The 21,011-nt window shown below is 42.8% G+C and overlaps 4 protein-coding genes across 4 annotated transcripts; 1 reads left to right on the top strand and 3 right to left on the bottom strand.

Moving 5' to 3' along the window:
• Positions 1-310: 310 nt before the first annotated feature.
• On the bottom strand, positions 311-4,594 carry degs2 (delta(4)-desaturase, sphingolipid 2). Its single transcript, XM_037487475.2, has 3 exons — positions 4,392-4,594; positions 1,921-2,663; positions 311-1,414 (listed from the first exon to the last, which is right to left on the bottom strand). The coding sequence occupies exons 1-3, from the start codon at positions 4,471-4,473 to the stop codon at positions 1,271-1,273; spliced, it is 969 nt and encodes a 322-aa protein (XP_037343372.1). The 5' UTR covers positions 4,474-4,594; the 3' UTR covers positions 311-1,270.
• A 1,043-nt stretch (positions 4,595-5,637) lies between these two features.
• On the top strand, positions 5,638-9,386 carry yy1a (YY1 transcription factor a). Its single transcript, XM_037486483.2, has 5 exons — positions 5,638-6,256; positions 7,063-7,213; positions 7,465-7,525; positions 7,714-7,872; positions 8,132-9,386. Exons 1-5 carry the CDS (start codon positions 5,758-5,760, stop codon positions 8,312-8,314), a joined length of 1,053 nt encoding a protein of 350 aa, XP_037342380.1. The 5' UTR covers positions 5,638-5,757; the 3' UTR covers positions 8,315-9,386.
• Positions 9,283-14,535, bottom strand: tpp1 (tripeptidyl peptidase I). The gene is made up of 13 exons (XM_037486482.2): positions 14,439-14,535; positions 13,945-14,019; positions 13,420-13,559; positions 13,174-13,324; positions 12,759-12,880; positions 12,429-12,613; positions 12,134-12,332; positions 11,664-11,852; positions 11,387-11,459; positions 11,114-11,234; positions 10,876-11,037; positions 10,572-10,697; positions 9,283-10,334 (listed from the first exon to the last, which is right to left on the bottom strand). The coding sequence occupies exons 1-13, from the start codon at positions 14,447-14,449 to the stop codon at positions 10,194-10,196; spliced, it is 1,695 nt and encodes a 564-aa protein (XP_037342379.2). The 5' UTR covers positions 14,450-14,535; the 3' UTR covers positions 9,283-10,193.
• Positions 14,536-15,120: 585 nt separating this feature from the next.
• On the bottom strand, positions 15,121-20,883 carry mis18bp1 (MIS18 binding protein 1). Its single transcript, XM_062557322.1, has 16 exons — positions 19,913-20,883; positions 19,674-19,814; positions 19,275-19,579; positions 19,012-19,085; positions 18,797-18,918; positions 18,528-18,618; positions 18,257-18,378; positions 17,966-18,123; positions 17,787-17,853; positions 17,021-17,702; positions 16,755-16,933; positions 16,292-16,425; positions 16,049-16,188; positions 15,877-15,964; positions 15,675-15,729; positions 15,121-15,412 (listed from the first exon to the last, which is right to left on the bottom strand). Exons 1-16 carry the CDS (start codon positions 20,748-20,750, stop codon positions 15,306-15,308), a joined length of 3,303 nt encoding a protein of 1,100 aa, XP_062413306.1. The 5' UTR covers positions 20,751-20,883; the 3' UTR covers positions 15,121-15,305.
• Between the last annotated feature and the right edge of the window lie 128 nt (positions 20,884-21,011).

Genomic DNA, 21,011 nt, shown 5'->3' with positions numbered 1-21,011 from the left:
GTGGTTTGTTACTACCAAGATTCCCCTTTTTATATATGAGATGTTGAACTTGATAATGGTAGCAATGTGAATAAAGAGGGGTTTCTATGGTAATATGCATCTCTTACCAGATAAGAACGTGCAGAAAGTGAATGGTTGGCCTATGTGATGGTAGCTAATTGTGTCTTTGCAGGAGGGATTTGGTTGAATATTGGTTGTTGCATTCTATCCACTCTGTCCGCTCTCAACTACGTTCTAATTTAAAAGCTGGAATTAAATTCATTCGAAAAACAACAATAGGTGTATCAACCTTCTACACATCATCCTGCTGTATGTGTGTTCCCTTTTGTTTTGTGTGTGGAAAGTTTACAGGGAAAGAAAAGCAAATGGAAAATCAACCACAAAGTCATATTTTTTATAGTTTTTTCGTTAAAGATTTTTCAAGGTTGTTTTTTTTAAATATAGTACAGTCATTTAAATAGAAACAAAGCCCACGCTAATCAATCACAACATTTTAGTTAAGTGGGAAGACAAAAGAATACAAAAAACTTAATACAACATAGAAGGTCTTTCAATTCAGGGCCAGTGTTCACAGAAAGACTGGAAGAGACTCTCTGAGCAGCATGAAATGACCACAGAGTTACTTCAGCCTCGCTCACCGCTAAAAACTAGAACAAAAGAGGCTCCATTTGTGGCACACAAGTGGAATTTTCCAAATACTTTTTTTTTGCATTATAAAAGGCGTTAGTGTTATAATGTATTCCGACTAGCTGTGAACATGCAGAATGGGGCGTTACGGAAGAAAAGGCTCTTCTTACTCAAAAGGTAAGTTTCGTGGCTTATTTTTCACATCTGCCCTGCCTGAGAGGTGTGAAACGTATCAAGTAATGCGAGAATCTGTGTAGGCACGAAACAGGAGTTAAGTGTTATTTCTGTTAATGCGGATGAGAATGTACGTGAAATCAGGGTTTTATTTGTGTTGAAATAATTAGCTTTTTGTCATTATGTTGCCTTTCTCAGTCCCTTCTGGATTCAAATAAATCTTATCTCACAATCACGGCAGCCGCCCATCTGCGTGAATAAATAAATAGTGAGGTAAGGAAACAAGCTATATTTATTTAAATTTTCTTTCACATGTATGCAACTGAAATGTGTCAAAGGTCAAGTATACAACTCATTTAAGAAGACAGTTTACCAACAGTGACAATAACAAGACAAAATAAGTATAATATTATTTGAAACGGCTCCATTCATATGGAACAACTGATATTCACATTTCAGATTCACAGATCTATTGCTGCTTGCTCAGCTTGTACTCCCGTTTGATTCTGGCGTACGGCCCGATGCTGTCGTCGAACACAAAGTCCCACAATACCCGAATCCAGGAAGTGTGTTGAGGCAGGTTGTTGTAATATTCTGCTGCAATATCCTTTACCTGCAGAAAAAAAAAACACACAAACACAAGAGCATGTAAAAAAAAAAGAATGATATATAGATATACAGGCATCTAAAATTCAGTTGCATTGTGGGCGGCACCTCGTGGTGTCAAACAAAGATCTGATTCAAAGCAGAAACGTACTCGGATATGATAATCAGGCTGTTTAACAGGAAAACATAGTGCACAGCTTCTCTTACAGAGGACTGTATCATCAGACAACTGTTTGGACAGCAACGAACACAGTTAAGCTGTTTGAAACAGATTATTACACAAAATTACAATGCTGAAAATATTATTAGTTCATAAACAGTAAAGGAAAATAACCAAAAAAGGCTGGTATCCCGCTTCCGTTCTCCTCATCAAGCAGCTAATCAGTGACGGAGCCCGTCCTTTATCTTATCTAAATCTTGACACGTCACATGTAGCACTCCTGCAACCTCAAAATAAAGACTTGTCCGAAGTGTTAAATCAGGTCATGACGTATCACAAGAACACAGGCTCACCTGGGGTAGTTTACTGCCAGGTATGCTCGGGAAGTCATGGTGCTCCATGTGATACCCAACGTTAAAGGTGATCAGGTTCAGTGATCCATAGTAGGAATAGGTCTCGTGTCCCTTCAGGAACATGTAATGCTCAGCTATGAAATGTCCAGAGATGGGATGAAGTCCCATACACAGGATGGAACCTGCAATAAGGTAAACAATGGGCCTGATCCCCCATAGATAGTAGATAATTAAGTCCGCTGTGAGCTGAACGGCTGCGTTTAGGATCTCCAGCTGACCCAAGGGTTTAGGATTCACAATCAACGGGCGAAGGGCGTAGAAGAAAGGCTGGAGGAAGAGCCAGAGGACCTTCCTGGCCGGGGTGCAGAAGAACCATCCCTCAACGTCTGTTGGGATGTCGACGTCCAGCTGGTCCCCACCAAGATAGCGATGGTGGTCGATGTGGTACTTCTTAAAGGAGGCAGAGTAAGGCAACCCGATTGGCAGGTTGGCCCACATGGCAAACCAGCGGTTCCACTTTGCCAACTTGTTGCCGAAGGCCACGTTGTGAGAGATGTCGTGGATCGCCAGAGTCAGGGAGTGGTTGATGCAACCCCCAAAAGCATAAGCCCAGAAGAAGATCCACTTCCAGGAGACATCACGGACCAGGTAGCAGGCCAGTAGCTGGGTCAGGACCATTGCCGATACTACCCACTTCAGCTGGGGATCCGGACCCATCAGAGACTTGATCTCTGGATATTTGGCTTGGGAGAGAAAAGCAGACGGAAACAGTCATGGAAAGGGACGTGGGATGCGTAGAAGAGGATTTAAAAAAGGTATGAAAAACCAAACGGTTGAGAGTTGAAAAATAGAATATAGTAAAACGTTGTGTTGAGTTGTGAAAGGGGAAAGAAAAAGTTATATTCAAATTTATTTTAACATTATTATGTAGGATGTGTGGTATGCTGAATACCCGACAGGAATAAAGCAGGGAAAGGACGTGTTCATAGTCCGTTTTAAAAGTTTGATCTCAACTTCTCACTGTGACACTGTGTAACCCAAAGAACACAAACAAGCAGGTCGTATGGTACCAGCCGTTCTCCTGGGAAGGGCTTCCTAACAAATGTAGTTTTTAATTGGTATGGTAGAGGTGTTGCTTTCTTCAGGGAAATTAAACAGAGTGGTTCAAAAGATAATCTTCCGTTCATATGACATATACAAAATAATATATTCGTTAGGAGAGAGGATTCTGATTCGTTGTACTGGCCACACCTTTCAGCCACAATTCTGAAATACAGGGGTAAGACAGCATATTTCCTCATGCATTAGCTAAGAATGACCATGCACCATCATGCAAATCTGAAAGGCCTATTTCCTTTCAGCTCACTTATGTAATGAAACTATGCAAAATGGGCTCACGTTGGTAAAAGAATGGGTTTAACTTCACGTAGATCTCCCCTGACTAACCCCTTCTTGTGTTGTTTATTTTCACACCAGATCAGCTGTGTGACTGCTGGCCAAGGATCAAATCAACAGGTATAGTTATTGTTCATCTAAATGTTTTTAATTCAATTACAAAATCGATCCGCTTAAAAAGGCTGACTTCTGTTTGTACGGATTCAATATATTTTAAAGCGTGAGCAAATGAGAAGGATCGTAGCCCAATACACACTTTGAGCAAATACTCATTGCATTTATGACGTATCGATAACAGGCGTGGGTGAAGGCGGTCTGTTGAATAAAAGATTAAACTTAAGGGTCCTCCCAGATCTCCAGACTCTCACCTCACTTTGAGAGCGGCAACGGTTTCTGTCATACCCAGGGAGTGTGTTTCGTTGGCCCGAGGCTCACTGTCAACAGCCCCCTCTATCAATACGCTGTCTTTGACCTCAACGTCAGAGAAAATGAGGACTGATAAAGAGAGCAGCCTTGGGGTAGATTTTCAAACAAAACTCCAATCTTGTATCTAATACTTCCTTTAACGTCATATATTTTGCTCTATCCCCCATTTCTCCTAAAACCACACCTTCTTTATTTCATACTTAGGCTTGTACAAAAAAGGCATAAATACTGTTAATAACAAAGCCTCGAAATTTGAGTTGAACTTGAGATAAATTTAATCTGCTTTAAAATATTCGTAATTAAATTGAATGTAAATGTAAATTAAATGTATTGTATTACTTTCATATATTAAAAATGTCATTTTAAATAGAATTGCTCTACTAAACAATTGCGTAACTTACAACCTCATGTGAGTGAACACTTACATGTGGGTTTGCCCTGCCGGTTTCTCTACCCCTCGATCCATTGTGCCCTGATAGCGCGTTAGGCAACAGCTATAAACAGGTTCTACCGGCTGCGACTTTAAATGTACTGGGAATATATTTCTGAGCTGCGGTTCAACTTGTTAAACAAACTAACCAGAAATTTAACTCAGCTGATTTCTCAATTACAACAAGGCTTTTTCGTGAGTTTTTGAAATAATATCTTACCCAGGATTTCTTTCCTTCTCGAAGTGTGTGGCTGGTCATTGTACACCCATTCAAAGTCGCCTCTTCCACCTGTCTTCCCCATGGCTAACCTGTCTCCGTCCGAGGCTACCAGCTCTGTGGCGTCATGTGTGTCATCAAACCTTCACAGTATCGGGACACACCCACTCGCACTGGCCGCACTCTGCAGGTGTGAGGTGTGGACGCAAGCTCCTCCCCCCTTGCGGTGCGCCTGCCGGGATGTAAGGCCGTTCTGTCTTTGTTTAACCGACATGCAAACAACTGCATCTCTACAGTCTGGGACGTGGGACAACTGAAATGACACTCGCATGCCATAGATGGATGCTGTGACCTGGTATTGCAAAATGAATAGGCATTTTTCAAAACAAAAATACAGTCCTTAAAGCTTGCCCCATACCAACAATATGCATGCCTGTAGTTGGGAGTGTTTGAAAGCTTCTTACTCAACACTGGTGTAGAATAATTAAAAGACACTTATTTAATGAATACTTGAAAGTAAAGAATTGACCCATGCATCAAGGCTCAAATGTATTATCTGGCACTATATAGCTGAACGATGACATAAATAAACAAGGGGTCTTTGGGTCAACACCAAGTGGTAATGAACCTTGGATGTGGACCACCTTCGCCTCAGAGCATACATTTAACACCACGAGTTTATCTGGACATCTTGGCTATCAGCTGACGTGACACTTGTCTCATTGCAACAGACTCATTGTTAAAGGCACTGCTGACTATGACATTAGATTATTGCAGTTTTTTCTAACAGTGATCTGATCTGTTAAATGTGTGTGGAATTAATAGAGCGATGTAACTGAAATATATGATCTTAAATCCCTGCCATTCCCGCAACAGAAGTGTTTAATACATCGAGTTGTACCCATGACCCTTCAATTAGTGTTAAGTTTATATATATATATATATATATATATATATATATATATATATATATATACATATATATATATATATATATATATATATATATATATATATATACATATATAAACATTTTTTTTCAGACCTTTGATTATTTGTTAGAAAGTGCTAAGTAAGCTATTTGTTAGTCCCAGTCTATGCAATGTGAGAATTGATGCTTGACTGTTTTATTTAATTGCAAGTATAACATCTTAATGGTTTTAAATAAAATGAATTGAATTAAATGGACTTGGTAGAAATGGTCTGGTGCAAATCACGCGAGACTTCAGGGCTGGAGCATCGTGACCACGAGAGTACCGTAGAGTAGTGCAGAGTTGTTGTAGGAGAGGGAGGCGGAAGGCAGAGTTTAGACAGGAGGAAACGAGAGTGTAAAAATAGCATATAAGAAGGCGGAAATACTGCACTGATCATGGCGTCGGGGGACACTCTTTACATAGAAACGGACGGGTCAGAAATGCCAGCCGAAATAGTGGAACTGCATGAAATCGAAGTAGAGACTATCGAGACAACAGTTGTTGGAGACGACGGTGAACACCAGCCTATGATCGCGTTACAGCCTCTTGACACGGACGATCCACACTCGATCCACTCGCACCAGGAGGTGATTTTGGTGCAAACAAGAGAGGAGGTGGTGGGCGAAGATGACTCCGAATTGCACACGGATGACGGGTTTGAGGACCAGATCCTCATCCCAGTGCCGGCTGTGGAGGAGGACTATATCGAACAGACTCTTGTTACTGTCGCCGGGAGAAGCTCTTCGACAGGCCGGATGAAGAGGTCTGGAAGCGGAAAGAAAGCAGGCAAAAAGAGCTACTTGAGCGGGGGAGAAATGGGCAGGAAGTGGGAACAGAAGCAGGTCCAGATAAAGACTTTGGAGGGGGAGTTTTCAGTGACTATGTGGGCATCGGGTAAGTACAGAGTCTTGAGTGAATTATTTCTAGCTGGCCCCTCGCTTTGTTCTCGGCGTCTTTGCGGTGTGACCAGGCCCACTTGAGGCCTTCTCCTCCGCTAAAGTAGAAACTATTTCCCAACTCTGAGCCACTTTATACCCATTTGAAATGTTTTGTTTTTATGGGAAGCCATGTTTTATGTGTCGATGGGCGCCGCCATATTTCCCCGGTCTAGAAAGTATGGCGGCCCGAAAAAATGGCGTTTATTTGGCCGGCGAAGATGGCGGCGAGTGTGGGAGCGAGTGCAGCTGGCTCCGCTAGGCCGCTGTGGCGCAGTTCAGTTCAACGTTAGCGGCGGTGGTGCCTTCAGGGACCACCCACACTTTACAATACTAACGCTAAGAACATGTATTATAAGTTCACATTATTTGGTTCCAGTGAACTATACCCCAGACTACGACAACAGTAATGTTTGCTAGTGTTGTACATCAAGCGCGGATATGGTTGTTTTAGTTTATACAATCTTTAAGGTTTAACTCTTGTATGGTTTTGAACTGCGACCAATTCTTACAGAGTATCATCAACGTCTCAGTTGTCTAGTTCCTTGCCGGCGATATATTCAACAGTATCACTTTTTGCAAATATTTGTGCATGAGTGAGTTAGTGATTAGTTAGTGCTTTTACTTCCCCCCCCTATTTTTTATAACTTAAAAACACCATGAAAAGAGTGACAGGAAATACTCGTGAGGGTTAATCTCCAATTGATTTTTACCACATGCCATTGTACTGTCTTCATTATCACCACATCTGTTCCTCCCATTTAGATGACAAGAAGGACATAGACCACGAGGAGCAAATCACAGGGGAAAACTCGCCTCCAGATTATTCGGAATACATGACAGGGAAGAAGCTTCCCCCTGGTGGTATCCCGGGCATTGACCTCTCAGACCCTAAACAGCTGGCAGAGTTTGCACGGTAAACAAGTTAACTCAGGCACAGGAATATATTTGGACACTGTAATGGCGCAAAAGAACAAGTAGTGCAGTTCATATTCAACAAGCACAGTTTGCGCAGCTTTTTCGTGTGATCTGTAGTATTTGATGTAATATTTCACCAGGACTTATTTATTTTGGCTTAAGTAAATGCCGCATTGTATTGTCTTACCTTGTGAGGAATGTGGAATATTTGTGTACATCTATAACAATGTGATTTTATTTCTGATGCAGAATGAAGCCAAGAAAAGTAAAAGAGGACGATGCACCCAGAACGATAGCCTGTCCACACAAAGTGAGTACGGCAATCTGTTTATTACACCAGCATATGCAGAAACATTCAAATGATGGGCATCGTACGTAAAGTAGTTGCATTGTCTTTATTGTTGACATTACTGTACGGAGAACATGCACGTATTCCCGATGTTGTAAATTGAATTCTCTCCCGAGTGTTGAGCTTTGTATGGTTTCTCTTTGGCTCAGGGATGTACCAAGATGTTCAGGGACAACTCGGCGATGAGAAAGCACTTGCACACCCACGGGCCTCGTGTGCATGTCTGTGCAGAGTGTGGCAAAGCATTTGTGGAGAGTTCAAAACTGAAGAGGCACCAACTGGTGCACACTGGAGAGAAACCTTTCCAGGTGAGGCCTTTTTTTTTTTGGCGTGTCATACTTTATTCTTCTTCTGATGAAGTAGAAAGCGCCATTCTTTTTTTTAAATATGCTTCAAAGCAAGATTTGACTGTCTGGTGCCATGTCGAAAAGCAATTCTACAGTACCAGTCAAACGTTTCCTGTGTCCAAACTGTTCACTGGTGCTGTATACAGTTGTAATGATATGTTTTATCTGTGAGCCGTACCGAGACCTGTCGCAGCGTTAACTTGAGCTCTCTCGTCCCCAGTGCACATTTGAGGGCTGTGGCAAGCGGTTCTCTCTGGACTTTAACTTGCGCACACACGTGCGTATTCACACTGGAGACCGGCCGTACGTGTGCCCCTTCGACGGCTGCAACAAAAAATTTGCCCAGTCTACCAACTTGAAGTCTCACATCCTCACACACGCCAAAGCCAAAAACAACCAGTGAAAAGACAACGCCGTGAGCCTGCACTGGAGGACTCGACCTGTATCTTGACAAACGATTGTTTCCGCTGCCTCCTCGGTTGTGAAACAAGGAGTCCCTTTGTGTTCTCTCTAAAAGAAAGGTTTTTGGGAAATGGCCTTTTTAATAAACACATGGTGGTTTGAACAAGGAACTCGTGAGAACCCCGACCCCCTCAGGCATCTCTCTCTCTACATGGACGGAATGATTTAAGCTTTCTTCTTGTGAAGATGTTAATTCTTGGATCTGCACGGAAAGCATATTTATACCATAACCATTTGAAACGCTTTCACAAGAGATGTCAAATTTGCATCAATCCTCGGCAATGACACCATTTCAATTTTCTACTCTCCCAAAGTGTGCACATTGTACACTGTTTGACATAAGCTCTGTGATGAGATTGTCCAGCTCTTAAGTTTCGGTTTGTTTTAACTCTCCCTTTCCCCCCAGTGTGAGTGGTCTTTGCATATTCATTTTGTACAACACAATATCAAAATCATCCATAGCCACGTGATTTTCAATAGTGATCACTGATTAAAATGGTTTTTCTCCCTTGCACTACAAATCTGTCCTCAGTTAAAATATAATTAATATAATTCCCATGTTTATAGTATGTTATTTTAGTAGCGATGTCTTTTGAGAAAAATACCAGGCCTGCATATACAGGAAACTGTTCCTACAGAATATTGACTTGAGATGCAGCAGTGCAAACAAATCGGAGCCTGCAGAGTTGTCAGAATTGGTTTTAGAGATCAACCTCAGAATTGATTTCAGGACAACGTAAGAACTGTTTGAACTCAACGACAATTAACATAAAAATGTTTTCAAAAAAACAATACATTGCTAAAATAATTCACTTGTTATTTCCATGTTTGGTAAAAATGAGAATAGTTGTTGATAAATGACTTCACTGAACATCTCCTCGCTTGGAGAAACAAGGAAGTGAAACAAAGTCTGGTTGCTTGTTTTATTTGTCAGCACAATGCAAATATACACTTGTATTGAATCTTTTCGGCTGTTAAATTGTCATTTAAATGTCCACTTATTGTTTCTGACAGAAGTAAAAAGAAGCTAGCGAGAATTTAAAGAGCTCACTTTGGCAGCTACAATCTTCAATGTTTCTATATGTAGCAATCGGTACATTTCATTTCATTAAAAAAACAAGTAGATAATACTTTAGATTTGCAAAAGCATGTGGTACATTCCTAAACAACCATGGGACATAAGCAATGCATTACACCAATTTTCTCTGACATCAAATATTTACCATCTGAGGATTTAAATGGTTAAAAAAAAACAACCACACAACTTTTGGGTAGAAACAACCCCAAATAATTTAACTGCATTGTAACTAGCTCATCCCTGCAGAGAAATATGGCAAAATAAACCAACAACATCCCACACACTTTGATAATCTCACTCTTACTGCAAACCGAACTGTCTAATTGTATGGTGAACTGGTAAAATTATAGCATCTGGTACCAAGATTCTTGATTGACATCTTACATAACGCTGAACCATAAAGACATATTCAAATAGGCCTGTGTACACCTAAGAGGTGTATTTTAGTATGCTTATGTTGTTTATGCAGTTAACCACGTTTATCCAGCAAATGCAGTGAAGCAATAAAAATCCCAAGCCACCACTATCCCCGACCTAAAATATTTGAGGAAAAAGTTGTAAGCCTTTTTAAGTATTGATAAAAGCAGTCAAAAGCATCCTTTACAGGCGATGATAAAAATAATTCTGAAGGCTTGCATAACGCAGTATTTGACTGCAAATGTACTGAAAATAAACCTCACCACCCGACCCTCTGGACTTGTGTGTCGTAGCTGCTCTCAGAGCAGAGCCCATCCACAAGGTTTCACTCCGCTAGCAGAGCGGCGAGCAGCTCGGGGTAGTTCGGTGTCCCCCATCCTGTAACAGGATCCCACGACGGTGCAGCACAGAAGCCTTTACCCTGAACCTGTTCGTCCAAACAGCTCAGGTGACAGCCCTCAGTCACCTGGAGATGCAAAGCGTTTAGAAAACAGACCACGGCAACAAGGTATGTGGACTTGGGTTTCCACCTGCTTTCTTTTCACATGAAACCTTAATGAGGGCCTAACGAGGCTGCTTCAATTCACGGTGGCAAATTGAAAACACATTAATCGTCTTGTGTTGTTCATCAATAATTCACTACAGCAAATAGTTATTTGGGATTTTTTTTATTAACTCCGAAAACTGAAAACATGGGACTTACATCAAACAGAGCTTGTCCTTTGAGCTTGTAGAGGCGAGGGTTGAGGAAGCCCAGGACGGGACGGCCCTTCAGCAGCCGCTGGTCATTGATGAGAGACAGCATGCCTCCAACCACAGGTGTTGAGGCCTGGAAGGTAGGGGGGGAATGTTTTTGGACAATGTAAATATCCTGTTTAGCATGTTTAGATTTCATGTTTATATTGATTTTGTACAACGGTGCTTTTTTCCCTTTTATTTTCTCAACAGAATGCTTTATGTTTTGTCACATGGTTTATTCACTAACAAGCATAACAAAGTAGTCTTACGGAGGTTCCCGACACCCAGGGGACAGGCACTCTGTTGATGACCACCCAGTAGTTGTCTGACAGGGCGGCCATGTCTGGATAGGCCCTACCGCTGGTGTTGAAATATGCCTGAGGAGGAAGGGTTGCTGCTACAGTCTTCAGGTAGCCCTCTACTGCACTGGCCTACAGGAACACAAATACACGGCATAAGTGACCGCAATAACGGAACCTATAAGAGCTGATGGCCTAATGTCTTTACCTGGTAGTCTGGCATTTTGAAGACGTTGCTGAAGCCTCCTCCGCTGATGTAATCTGTAACTTCGTATGTGACCTTAAATGGGTTCTTGAACGACGTTCCCCCTACTGTGGTCACATAAGGGCTGGGAACAGGAGGGATTGATATTTAAGGCTTTTCTCATATTGAGATTAGACCTGCACAATACTAGTTACAAAACATGAGAATCCCTGAATCAACCTTTTACAAAACATACTGCAGATGGGAGACACCGCTTTGCAGTCAGATGAGCTTTACCTTGATGCAGGAAAACTCGGCCTGAAGGAGTTTTGGTCTTTACCCAAATGTTTGCAGCCTGCACCACTGTCCCCTTAATGTGAGAAAAGATGAGATGTAGGTGAGTCTCAGTAAACTTAGACAAACCGACCCGAACAGAGGCTTTGTTACCTTATTAAAAAGTCATAACTTGCGGACACAGTATAGAAGATTAAGGGTAGTTTGGGGAAGTTGCTTCTCGTGTGCAGCAAAGTTTCAATTCATGTGGAAGAGTTCAGCACACTTCCTCCTTACTGACCAGAGGCAAAGAGCAAAGAGATTCCCCTGACGCCGGCCTTCATAAACTCTGTACTGATGCGCATCATGTATGCCGTAGACAAGCTGTCTTCGTCATCTCCGTAGCTGATGGTGTGAACCCAGGGCACGTCGGACATGTTGCTGAGCAGGACCATCCACTGGAGGAAAGGCTCCTGGGACTCATGACGACCTGAAGGACCATGATGAAATCAGACCATTTCACCTCCTCACAGCTCAACACCTGATAATGTGTCTTTTAATGTAACCATACACTCGATTTAACATAAAAAAACTAAAAATAAGATCTAATGTCAATATTATTTTTCAATTGTAAAGCTCATCTTTCAGTTCTTCAAAACACACACAAAACGTTGGTCACACACACACACACACACACACACACACACACACACACACACACACACACACACACACACACACACACACACACACACACACACACACACACACCTTGATTGGTGAAGACCCAAGTGGAGATGTTTGCCCCTGTGCTCATGATGTACTCTACATCCAGGCTGGCCTCGATGCCGGCCTTTCCTCCTCCCTGCGTGCCCACCACGCGGTCCACCTTAGAGAGATGCGTGAAGCTCCTGCCGTACATGCCCATGAACTCGGCCAGGTCTGCAGGGCTGTAGTACTGCTCCAGGAACTGTAAGAGGAGAAGCTCAGTTAAAGTACAAAAAGCACATCTGAATGCCTGACAGGCGGATACTTTTACTATGTACTTATTGTAAGACGGCCGCACCTGAGCTACAGCCTGGCTGTTATTCTGAGCTGTCCCCACATCAGCTGTTGTGAGGTTGTAGCGGGCCCTCAAGATGGGGGGAGTCACCCCTAGGTGCAGCCCTGCCGTAGAACGTTTCTGCTTCCTGTTCGGTGAGGCTTTGCGGAGGTCCTGACCAGTAGGAGGGAGTCGGTGAAGCCCTCCAACTGGGGAAACAAAAAAGATAAAAACATCATTGACAGATCTGAACCGTAATTTACATCAGAAACATTTATTAAGTATGTTGAACATACAAGGAAACAATCACAGATGACATCTGTACACGTTAAACCGTTTAGAAATGGTTCTTACCAAAGTCCAGGTGCTGCTGAACATCATCGTGAACGGAGTACGGTGATGAAGACCTTATCAAAGAGTGTCCATCCCTGATGTACCGGTGGAACCTGCTACCAGGAAGCAGTGTCTCTGCAACCCTGAATATACAAAAACTGAACTTAGAGAGTAAAATATACCCCAGGTGTGCTTTTGTTTTACTGCTGTCAGTAAGTAAAACAATATTATCAGGGGTTGGAGTTTAAGGCCAGGACAGATTTATGACAACCACAAAAAGAGGAATTGTATCACAAGATCAGAGCGTGGAGGGATTTACTCAAAAAGGGAACTTGAGCAGAAAACGCAACTTTCTTATGAACGGTGTCTAAAGCAAGTGGAAATGACTGTTGAGTAGGCAAAAACAAAGGCCTTAAAAGATACAGTATATGCTTACTCTGCAGTCATGTTGCACTGTAAAAAGTCCTGAGTGCGAACAGTCAGGCAGTTTGTAACCCCGTGACTCTTCAGCCAGCGGCGCACCACCTTCTGGGTCAGTTCGGTCGGACGCACAAGGGAAGAGACCTCCTCCAGGGTGAGGTGCTTACCTGGGGAGGACAGATGTTCAGTTTGACGTTGTTTCTAGAGCCCATAACTTAAAGGGCTAGTAGCATAAATATGCCAATTACCAGAAAGACCCTACCATTTTGGGCCGAGTCAGGGTCCGACACCCGTTTGAGTATTTCCTCCAACAGGTCAATGTTTTGCTGCTTTAGGGCAAAGGTCAGCTTCAGGTCCTCTGCGGGGTTTACCCGGCCCAAATTAGTCCAGCCGTCTGGTATTCTGAGGAAAGATCGGAATCATAAATTCATATTTTACTAACAGAGGCTCCACTTTCCCCAACATTGTGAAGCTGAATATATAGTTCCTGATTGGGGAGTTTGCTGTGGTTCTGCGGTTGACTGAACCATTATTCAGACATTCAGAAACGTAATTGGACCTTTTTTTTTTGAAGAAGGAGGAAATATTGAGTTTCATTTTGTGCTGTACATATAACAAGTTGCATTCCAGTTACATTATTTAATTTACATTTTTGCTTTACATCTGGGGTACCAATACAACTCTGTAAAGAAACACTTAAGTTCAGCTGTCAAATTTCATTAAAAAAAAAAGGTGCGATACAGAAATAATTTATTAAAAGACAAAGAACTATTGGGAAATGGCTCACAAGACATCTTGGTCACTTTCCAGATATCCACTCCAAGCCAACGAGCTGAGCAACAAGGTGAGGGAGAAGGTCAGCCTGGGCCAAGGAGAAACCAAACATTGTAAAATAATACTGCCGGAAATATTCAAAGTACATCTCACTCATAACAAAGCTCCCACGTGACCGTTTGGTAAGGTCACGTCAAATTACACGTTTTTTTCTTAACCCGCAGATAAAACACATTGAGTAGTATTCTAACGTTTCATTTATTAAAGGGTCATTATTATTCATGACAACAAGAGACGCGTTGTTGTTGTTGTTGTTGTTGAGCCGCCGAAGCGCTTTAACCTGCTATCGTTAGCTGGCAGCTGGCCGGTTATCGAAGTAGGTCAGCCGGGACCGGAAGACAGAGGAGATACGAAGTGCACCGCATTACACAGTGGCTTTGAATAGATGTAACGCTAACCGACTCGATAAAACAAAATATACCGCTACAAACTTCCAAAATGACTCACAGTGTATTCATCGTGTCCTCGCTCGGCTGGTGTTTGTGGAAGACGAGCTGTGGAGGCAGAAGTCACATGACATGCCATCACGTGATTTCTGTCAGTTTTTTTTCTTTCTTTTTCATTAGGAAAAATTCTTCCAAATAAATTCTGGTGGTGGTTTGGAGATTTAAATCTACAATCCCCAGAGGTCCCATTCACTGAACTGGGTGACGCAGCCAGTGATCATCCCCTATGATCACTAATCATACTTTCTAATGCGGCTGTAATTTTGTTCTTTAATAGGTAACAAGATGCAGTTTATAGTTTGTTGTTCATGGATAACTCAAATCTTTGAGCATTTAATCTCCATCATGACACAGACAGCCTGAGCTGATTCTGCTGCCTTTATGTTTGATCATTGCCAAAAACATTCCCTCCATTTTGCACCAGAATCAAGGTTGTTGATTTCTAAGTCCTTATTCTCCCTAATAATATTGTACGACAACCACATTAAATAAAGTGTGTTGATAAAAAGGTACAGTACAGTATTTGGAAGTATCATCAAAATAATCAAAGGATCTACCTTAACAGAGGGGAAACATTGACTTAATTAAATATATAAAGATCGTAGCTAGCCACTGTAGCTACACAGGCGGTAGACTCGCTGCTGCCAGCACAGAGTTATCATACATAGTGTGTCAAAAAAAGGTCATTGGAAAGTGATGATGCAGTATGTTGAAAAAAAGTGTTTATTAAAAGTATATTAACAACTGACTCTTGGGACTAATGGCTTTAAAGAAAAAAATATATTTACAGATATGAACTGTATTGATTTTAGTTCATGCAAAACCCTTTTTTTTTTTTTTGTTGAACCATGTGATGTTTCAGCGCAAATCACGCCTTGTCCAAGTAGTAAAAATCCTCATCCTCTTCCTCTTCGCTTTCAGGCAGCACGCCATCATTCCCGGGAAACATCTCCCAAACAAAAAAGGTGTCATTTTCTAGCAAAAACAAAAGGAAAAAGAAATGTACACCTTTTGAAATGTGCTCAACTCATTTCTGACCATCTTACTTTGTGAAAAGTTCTAAAAACACGGCTATGAACTCCTTACGATGTAATAAAACTCCAGCGTTAATAATAGACAGCACTAATAATAATAAAATACAATCATTGTACACCTAAAGTAGGTATAATGTGGAGGTATTGTTTTTGGGTGTGTTATTTTTGTGTGTTATCGCTCCCATAAATCTTAAAAATCATACCTGTGTTACCACATCTTCTCATTGTTCGCTTAACGGATGGCGTGAGTGTGAAGGCCTGAAAGAAACAAAGCGCCTATTGTTCAAACAAAAAAAAAAAACAGTCCGCATGCTTCAAAACAGAAACCTCTGAAAACGAATATATATGATACGCACACACACACACACACACACATACATACACTTCTTTCTTTTTTTTAAGTACCTTTGAAGAAGCAGCCGGTTTGCAGGCATTAAACCGATTTTTTTTCATCCTCTTCTGGAGTTGATAGACCAACTTGTCGTCATTGGTCCTTTGAAATCAAGACAGAGGTGGGTTATTTATGGGACGGAGATGAGGACTTACAAGCTGGAACGCAGAAGTCAACGTCATTCACCGGTTTGGGGAACCCATCATGCCGGGACTGATTTGCAGACAACGAGGAGTCTTCACTTCAGGGAAACCTGTCGACATGGGTGTGTGTGGCACCATTTCTGACAATGGGAAGTCCTGGTCACTCTGGCACATCGAGGGCATCTATACATCAAGATAACAGTTATCATTGCTATTTTGTATCGTGTCATACTGAAAAATTGAATTTTTTTTTTTGGGGGGGGGGGGGGGGGGAAACAAAACAAACCTCAAAACGTTTGTTCTGCATGTACGCAGAGCTGAAGACGTCCTCGACATCTTCTCGGGGCATGGCCTCCAGGAACTGGCGCACCTGCTGTTTTCTCTTTAAGGTCCCCACTCGTGCAGATATCGCCGGGCGATCTGCATAGATTACAGCTGGTCAGTTAAACTTACTGAATAAATAAATAGTGAATAAAAATGACTATATACAAAACACTAAAAAGAAAACAGAACTACATGATGTAATACGACCATGGTAATAAAACATACGTAAAGATATCATGCGGCAGAAAAAAAACTTAAACTACACCTTTAGACAAAGTTTCCGCTACTTTGTTCCCTCTGACATCAAATACAAATTGAAGTGGAATTATTTAAATTTTTCCGCATCTGCTTGAAATCCCTAAAATATTTTGCACTTCCTAAATTCTACAGATTTTGTCATTTGTAAATTGACAAACCTGCTGTACCTGTATCTTTGGGCGCTTCCAACTTGTCCTTTGGGGGTTTCTTGGCTCTCTTAGGAGGAGTCTGGGAGGCTCCCTGGCATGTGTGCTGGAAGTGGCATTCTTCTGCGGAACGCGTCCCCACCATCCGCGCCACCTTGGCCCAGTAGCCCGCCATGCACTTGGGGAAGCACGACACGGCCCTAGAAACCACGACGTGCACACGAACACCAGTGAGTCGTGAGGTTATGACACCCAAAATATGCATTCTGTGAGCCATCCGATCTTACTCCTGTAGCTTCACGAGCTCCGCCTCTGTCCACCCGTCGGCATCCTGATCTCGTGGAGCCGCTGCGTTGGCTTTGTTCGCCTTGGGCTTGCTGGACCGCGTCGCCGTAGGAAAAGACTTCGTGGGAGATGAAGACGTGGTGCATTTCCTCGGTTTGTGTTTTGTTTGTGTCACTTTGGTTGTCTTTTCCAGTTCCCTCTCAAACTCAGAGGAATTTGATGACTCACTTGATGGAAACATGTAGCTCGGCCGTGACTTGTTGCCGGCCTTTCCGTGCACTTCTTTCCCAGAGCTCTTTCTCCTACTGACCCCGTCCTCCGACGACGCTGATGATCCATAATCAACACAGGATTCTTGAGGTTTTGGGACGGTCCGCTTCCTACTCGAGACCCTCGCTGCAGGCCTCGTGGTGTCATGTGTCTGTTTTTGTGACCTCTTTGTTAAAGACTTTTCCGGTTCCCTTTGCTTTTGAGGGACAGAGTCCACATGTGTTGTTTTGTCTGGAGCCGGACGCCTTCGGTTGGACCTCGTTTGTCTGCCAGACCAATCCTTGGGGCTCGGAGGTGTCTCCACGGGAATTTCAGGTCTCATTTTGGCACTGTTGTGTTTGCGTAAGGGAGCTTTAACGCTTCTCCGTAGCACCGCCTCTTCTCTGTCGCTGTCTGACTCGCATTGCTGGCGGCCTGGAGATACACAGAAGGAAGTTTGTGGACATGCAACTCAAGACTTAACTCCCAATTCCAAGAGCACAGCAGTGTTTTCGTTACCTTCACTGCGAGGCAGGAGCTCACGCGCAGGTTTCTGTGACGTTCTCGTAGACGTGGTTTTAGAGAACTGCATTGAGACACAGAAATTAAACGTGGTCACGTTGATATATTGTTTGTAGATACTCAAGCAAATATTCTATATTTCTATGCAACTCACAACCTCAACTTTAAGTGCTTACAGGGATATGGATGGAGGTGTCATAACATTCGTGGATGGTAACATTCATGTGTGCATCCAGAATGACTCTCCCTCCTTTCCAGTAATCCAGAGGCGGGCGGATCACGCGACCACTTCGCGACACGCTCAGACGAGACGAGGGGGCAGGAAGAAGATCGGCTGGAGGGGAGGAGAGAAGACGTAGGACGGGTGCTATGGATTCCAAAACGCATTTTCTCAGGTGTAGGATGCTGCCATCTTTGATGCCATTTATTTGCTCGGCTGTCACCTAAAGCATTGACATCGTACTCACAAGTCTTTGGAGAATTTTTCCTATGTTGCTTCACAGCGGTGACGATGGAGGAGGCCTCGGATTTTGCCTTGGACGCGACACCTTTCCCCCGACTGTTCCTCTCAGGTTTTCTGCTGTGGTTGCTGCAACACAAGTTAGATCTTTAAAAATAAAAATAACCATTTGTCAGCCATTTATTTTTCATCCTTTAAAAAAAATTCAACAGGCCGAGCAAGAGACAAAATAATCTTGTATCCGTAACAACATAAACAAACGGTTTTTGTGTTCTTACTCGCTTGACCCTGACAGAAATCTCTTATAAAGGGCGTCCCAGTCTGGAGGAAATCCGTTGGCAAACTTCTTCAAAAGCCACTTGGGTAACCCTGCAGGTGTTAAGTGAGAAGTACATTAAAAGAGTATTAATCCACACACATCCCCCTTTAGCATAAATTGTGGCAGATTGCTTTTTTCTTCTTCTCGTCTCTGCATTTCTAAATGATTTCTGGCCAAATCAAAGATGTTTTCATTAGTAAATATTTACGAACACATTATCTGGCTTACCGGAGTCGGAGCTCATTTTCATCCTGTTGACCAAGATGTAAACCCTGCCGGAGACCGTCTTCACCACGTTATTAGAAACTCTGTCCACAATGATGTTACTGTTCCATGGTATCTTTTCCTCCCTGGGTGGAAAAACAAGTACAGAAAGAAATTGAGTTTTTACATTGAACAACATGCATTTAATTTTTTTTAATGATCTCTCTAGAAACACTTACCGGTGGATTCCATCAACAAACAGGCCCTTGTGATTCTTCCTCAGAAACCACTTTTCGAGATAAATCACACTCTCCTGCCCAGGAGGAAAAGACACAAGTCCAATTAGTAGGTACTTATAACGGATTAAATTTCCCATTTTATCTCACTCGTGGCTTTAAATCCAAAAAACAAATTGGAATACAGTCTGATTTTTTGTTTAATAAAAGCGTTTTTCCCTTCTTATCGGACTATAAGAGATCCAACAACATTTTTCTTTACTCACATTTGGGAATTTTGCGCTCTGGGGCCATTTATTTCTCTTGAACACAGGCTCTTGCGTCTTTGGCACAGAGATTTGTGGCGTTTTGAGTACAAGCGAGTCCTCGAGCAATAACGGTTGTGGCGACACGGAGCGGCTCAAGCCGTCCTCGGAGGGATCCGTGTCCGACGCGCCGCCAGCTGACTCTGCTCTGGACCGGTCGACGGGAGCCACACTTTCTGGAGCACTTCTAAAATCAGTGTCCTCCATCTCGCCCACGGTGTGAACTGGGGATGGAGACAATGTGTCTCCGGCCTGATGGAATTCACCTATAGAAAAGAAAGCAGGTGAAAACATAAATACAACAAAACTGAAAACAAGTCTGAGTAAATGCACAGCCGAGATGCTTCATCACGCACTCACCTGGATCCAAGAGATCCCTCGTGCTGCTGCTGACTCGACTCTGAACTTTCTCCTGCTTCGTTTTACTTTCCCTCTCCTTCATGTAAGCAAACATCTTAGCTGGAGACATTGGAATAAATCTTTCCAAAGGAACATAGCAACCTGTTCAAAACAGCAAAGAGGAATCAGTCAATTTGATCCGATTAAGAATGACATCAAGAAAACGTGTTTTAAAAAAAAAAACAGAAATAACGTCTCACGATTCGTTGCGATGGATCTTGGTGATAGGAACACGGGTTTATGAGTGAATTGGTTCCCCTCTGATGGGTCAGCAGACGATCCTCTGACTCGACCCAAACTCTCAGTGCAAGTGTTGTTGTCCCCATTGGAAGCACTGGAGGTTTTCCTTTCTTGTGGCTGACTTCTGGGTTCATTGCTGACGACTTTGTTCAACTCCTGCAGCTCCCAATTTCGCTTTAACCTCTTTCTCACGGGCGAGAACACGAAGGCTGGAGACTTGAGCTTGTCAAGAGGAGCACACCCTTCCAGAAACACACTGCTTTCAAAGTCACTTTCCTCTGGCTGTACCTTTACTGGAGTCCTGCAGGTTACCGTGAAGCCACCCGGGTCTCTGGTCTGAGGCGACTGCGTGTTGATCGGCTTTCTGCTGACCACGGAAGAGAGGTGGGACACTGCTGTCGACTCGAGGAAAGCTCTCTTTCTTGGTGTGCATCCATGACATGTTCCTATAACCGGACGCATTTCCTCCACTTCCTTTCTGACCATTTCTGAATGCCGGAAGGTTTTCTGAGGACTCGATATGGGCGAGAGAGTCAAGGCCTGTGCTTCATTGCGATAGGAATCACACCTCCGGCTCTCCTTAAACTCATCGGTAATCCGGGTGCTCTCTGCTCGCTTCATCGGTGACGTAAAAACAGAGACGTGTTTGTCCCTACAACGCGGGTCGTTGCCTCTAAAAGTCTCCTTCTCAGCGCAAGTCTCTTCTCTCTGCACTTTGGACTTGAGTTTGGCGAACACCTTGGCAGGAGATTCAAACCGTGGTGTTTTCTCGCGGAATAAATGATGATACGACGCCATGGCCTTTAGGAAAAATAAAAACGATCGCCGTACATTCGAGGCGTTAGCTAGCAGCTAGCTCGCACATTTCAAATTTCTCATCGCCCCCCGCGTTTGGTTAGAAACCCGTGACGTACAGTCAAAACAAAAACGTCACTTCCGCCCCCCGTAAAATATCTGTTTTGTTCACAAGTATGAATTCATTACTTTTTATTTGAGTGATTTCTATTTATAATTAATACTGTTTACATTTACTTTCTAATTGTATTTGTATATGTATTT

The sequence above is a fragment of the Pungitius pungitius genome, chromosome 14 (genome assembly GCF_949316345.1).
Source record: "Pungitius pungitius chromosome 14, fPunPun2.1, whole genome shotgun sequence".
Lineage (NCBI taxonomy): Eukaryota > Metazoa > Chordata > Actinopteri > Perciformes > Gasterosteidae > Pungitius > Pungitius pungitius.
This window is presented reverse-complemented; position numbering and strand designations above follow the sequence as displayed.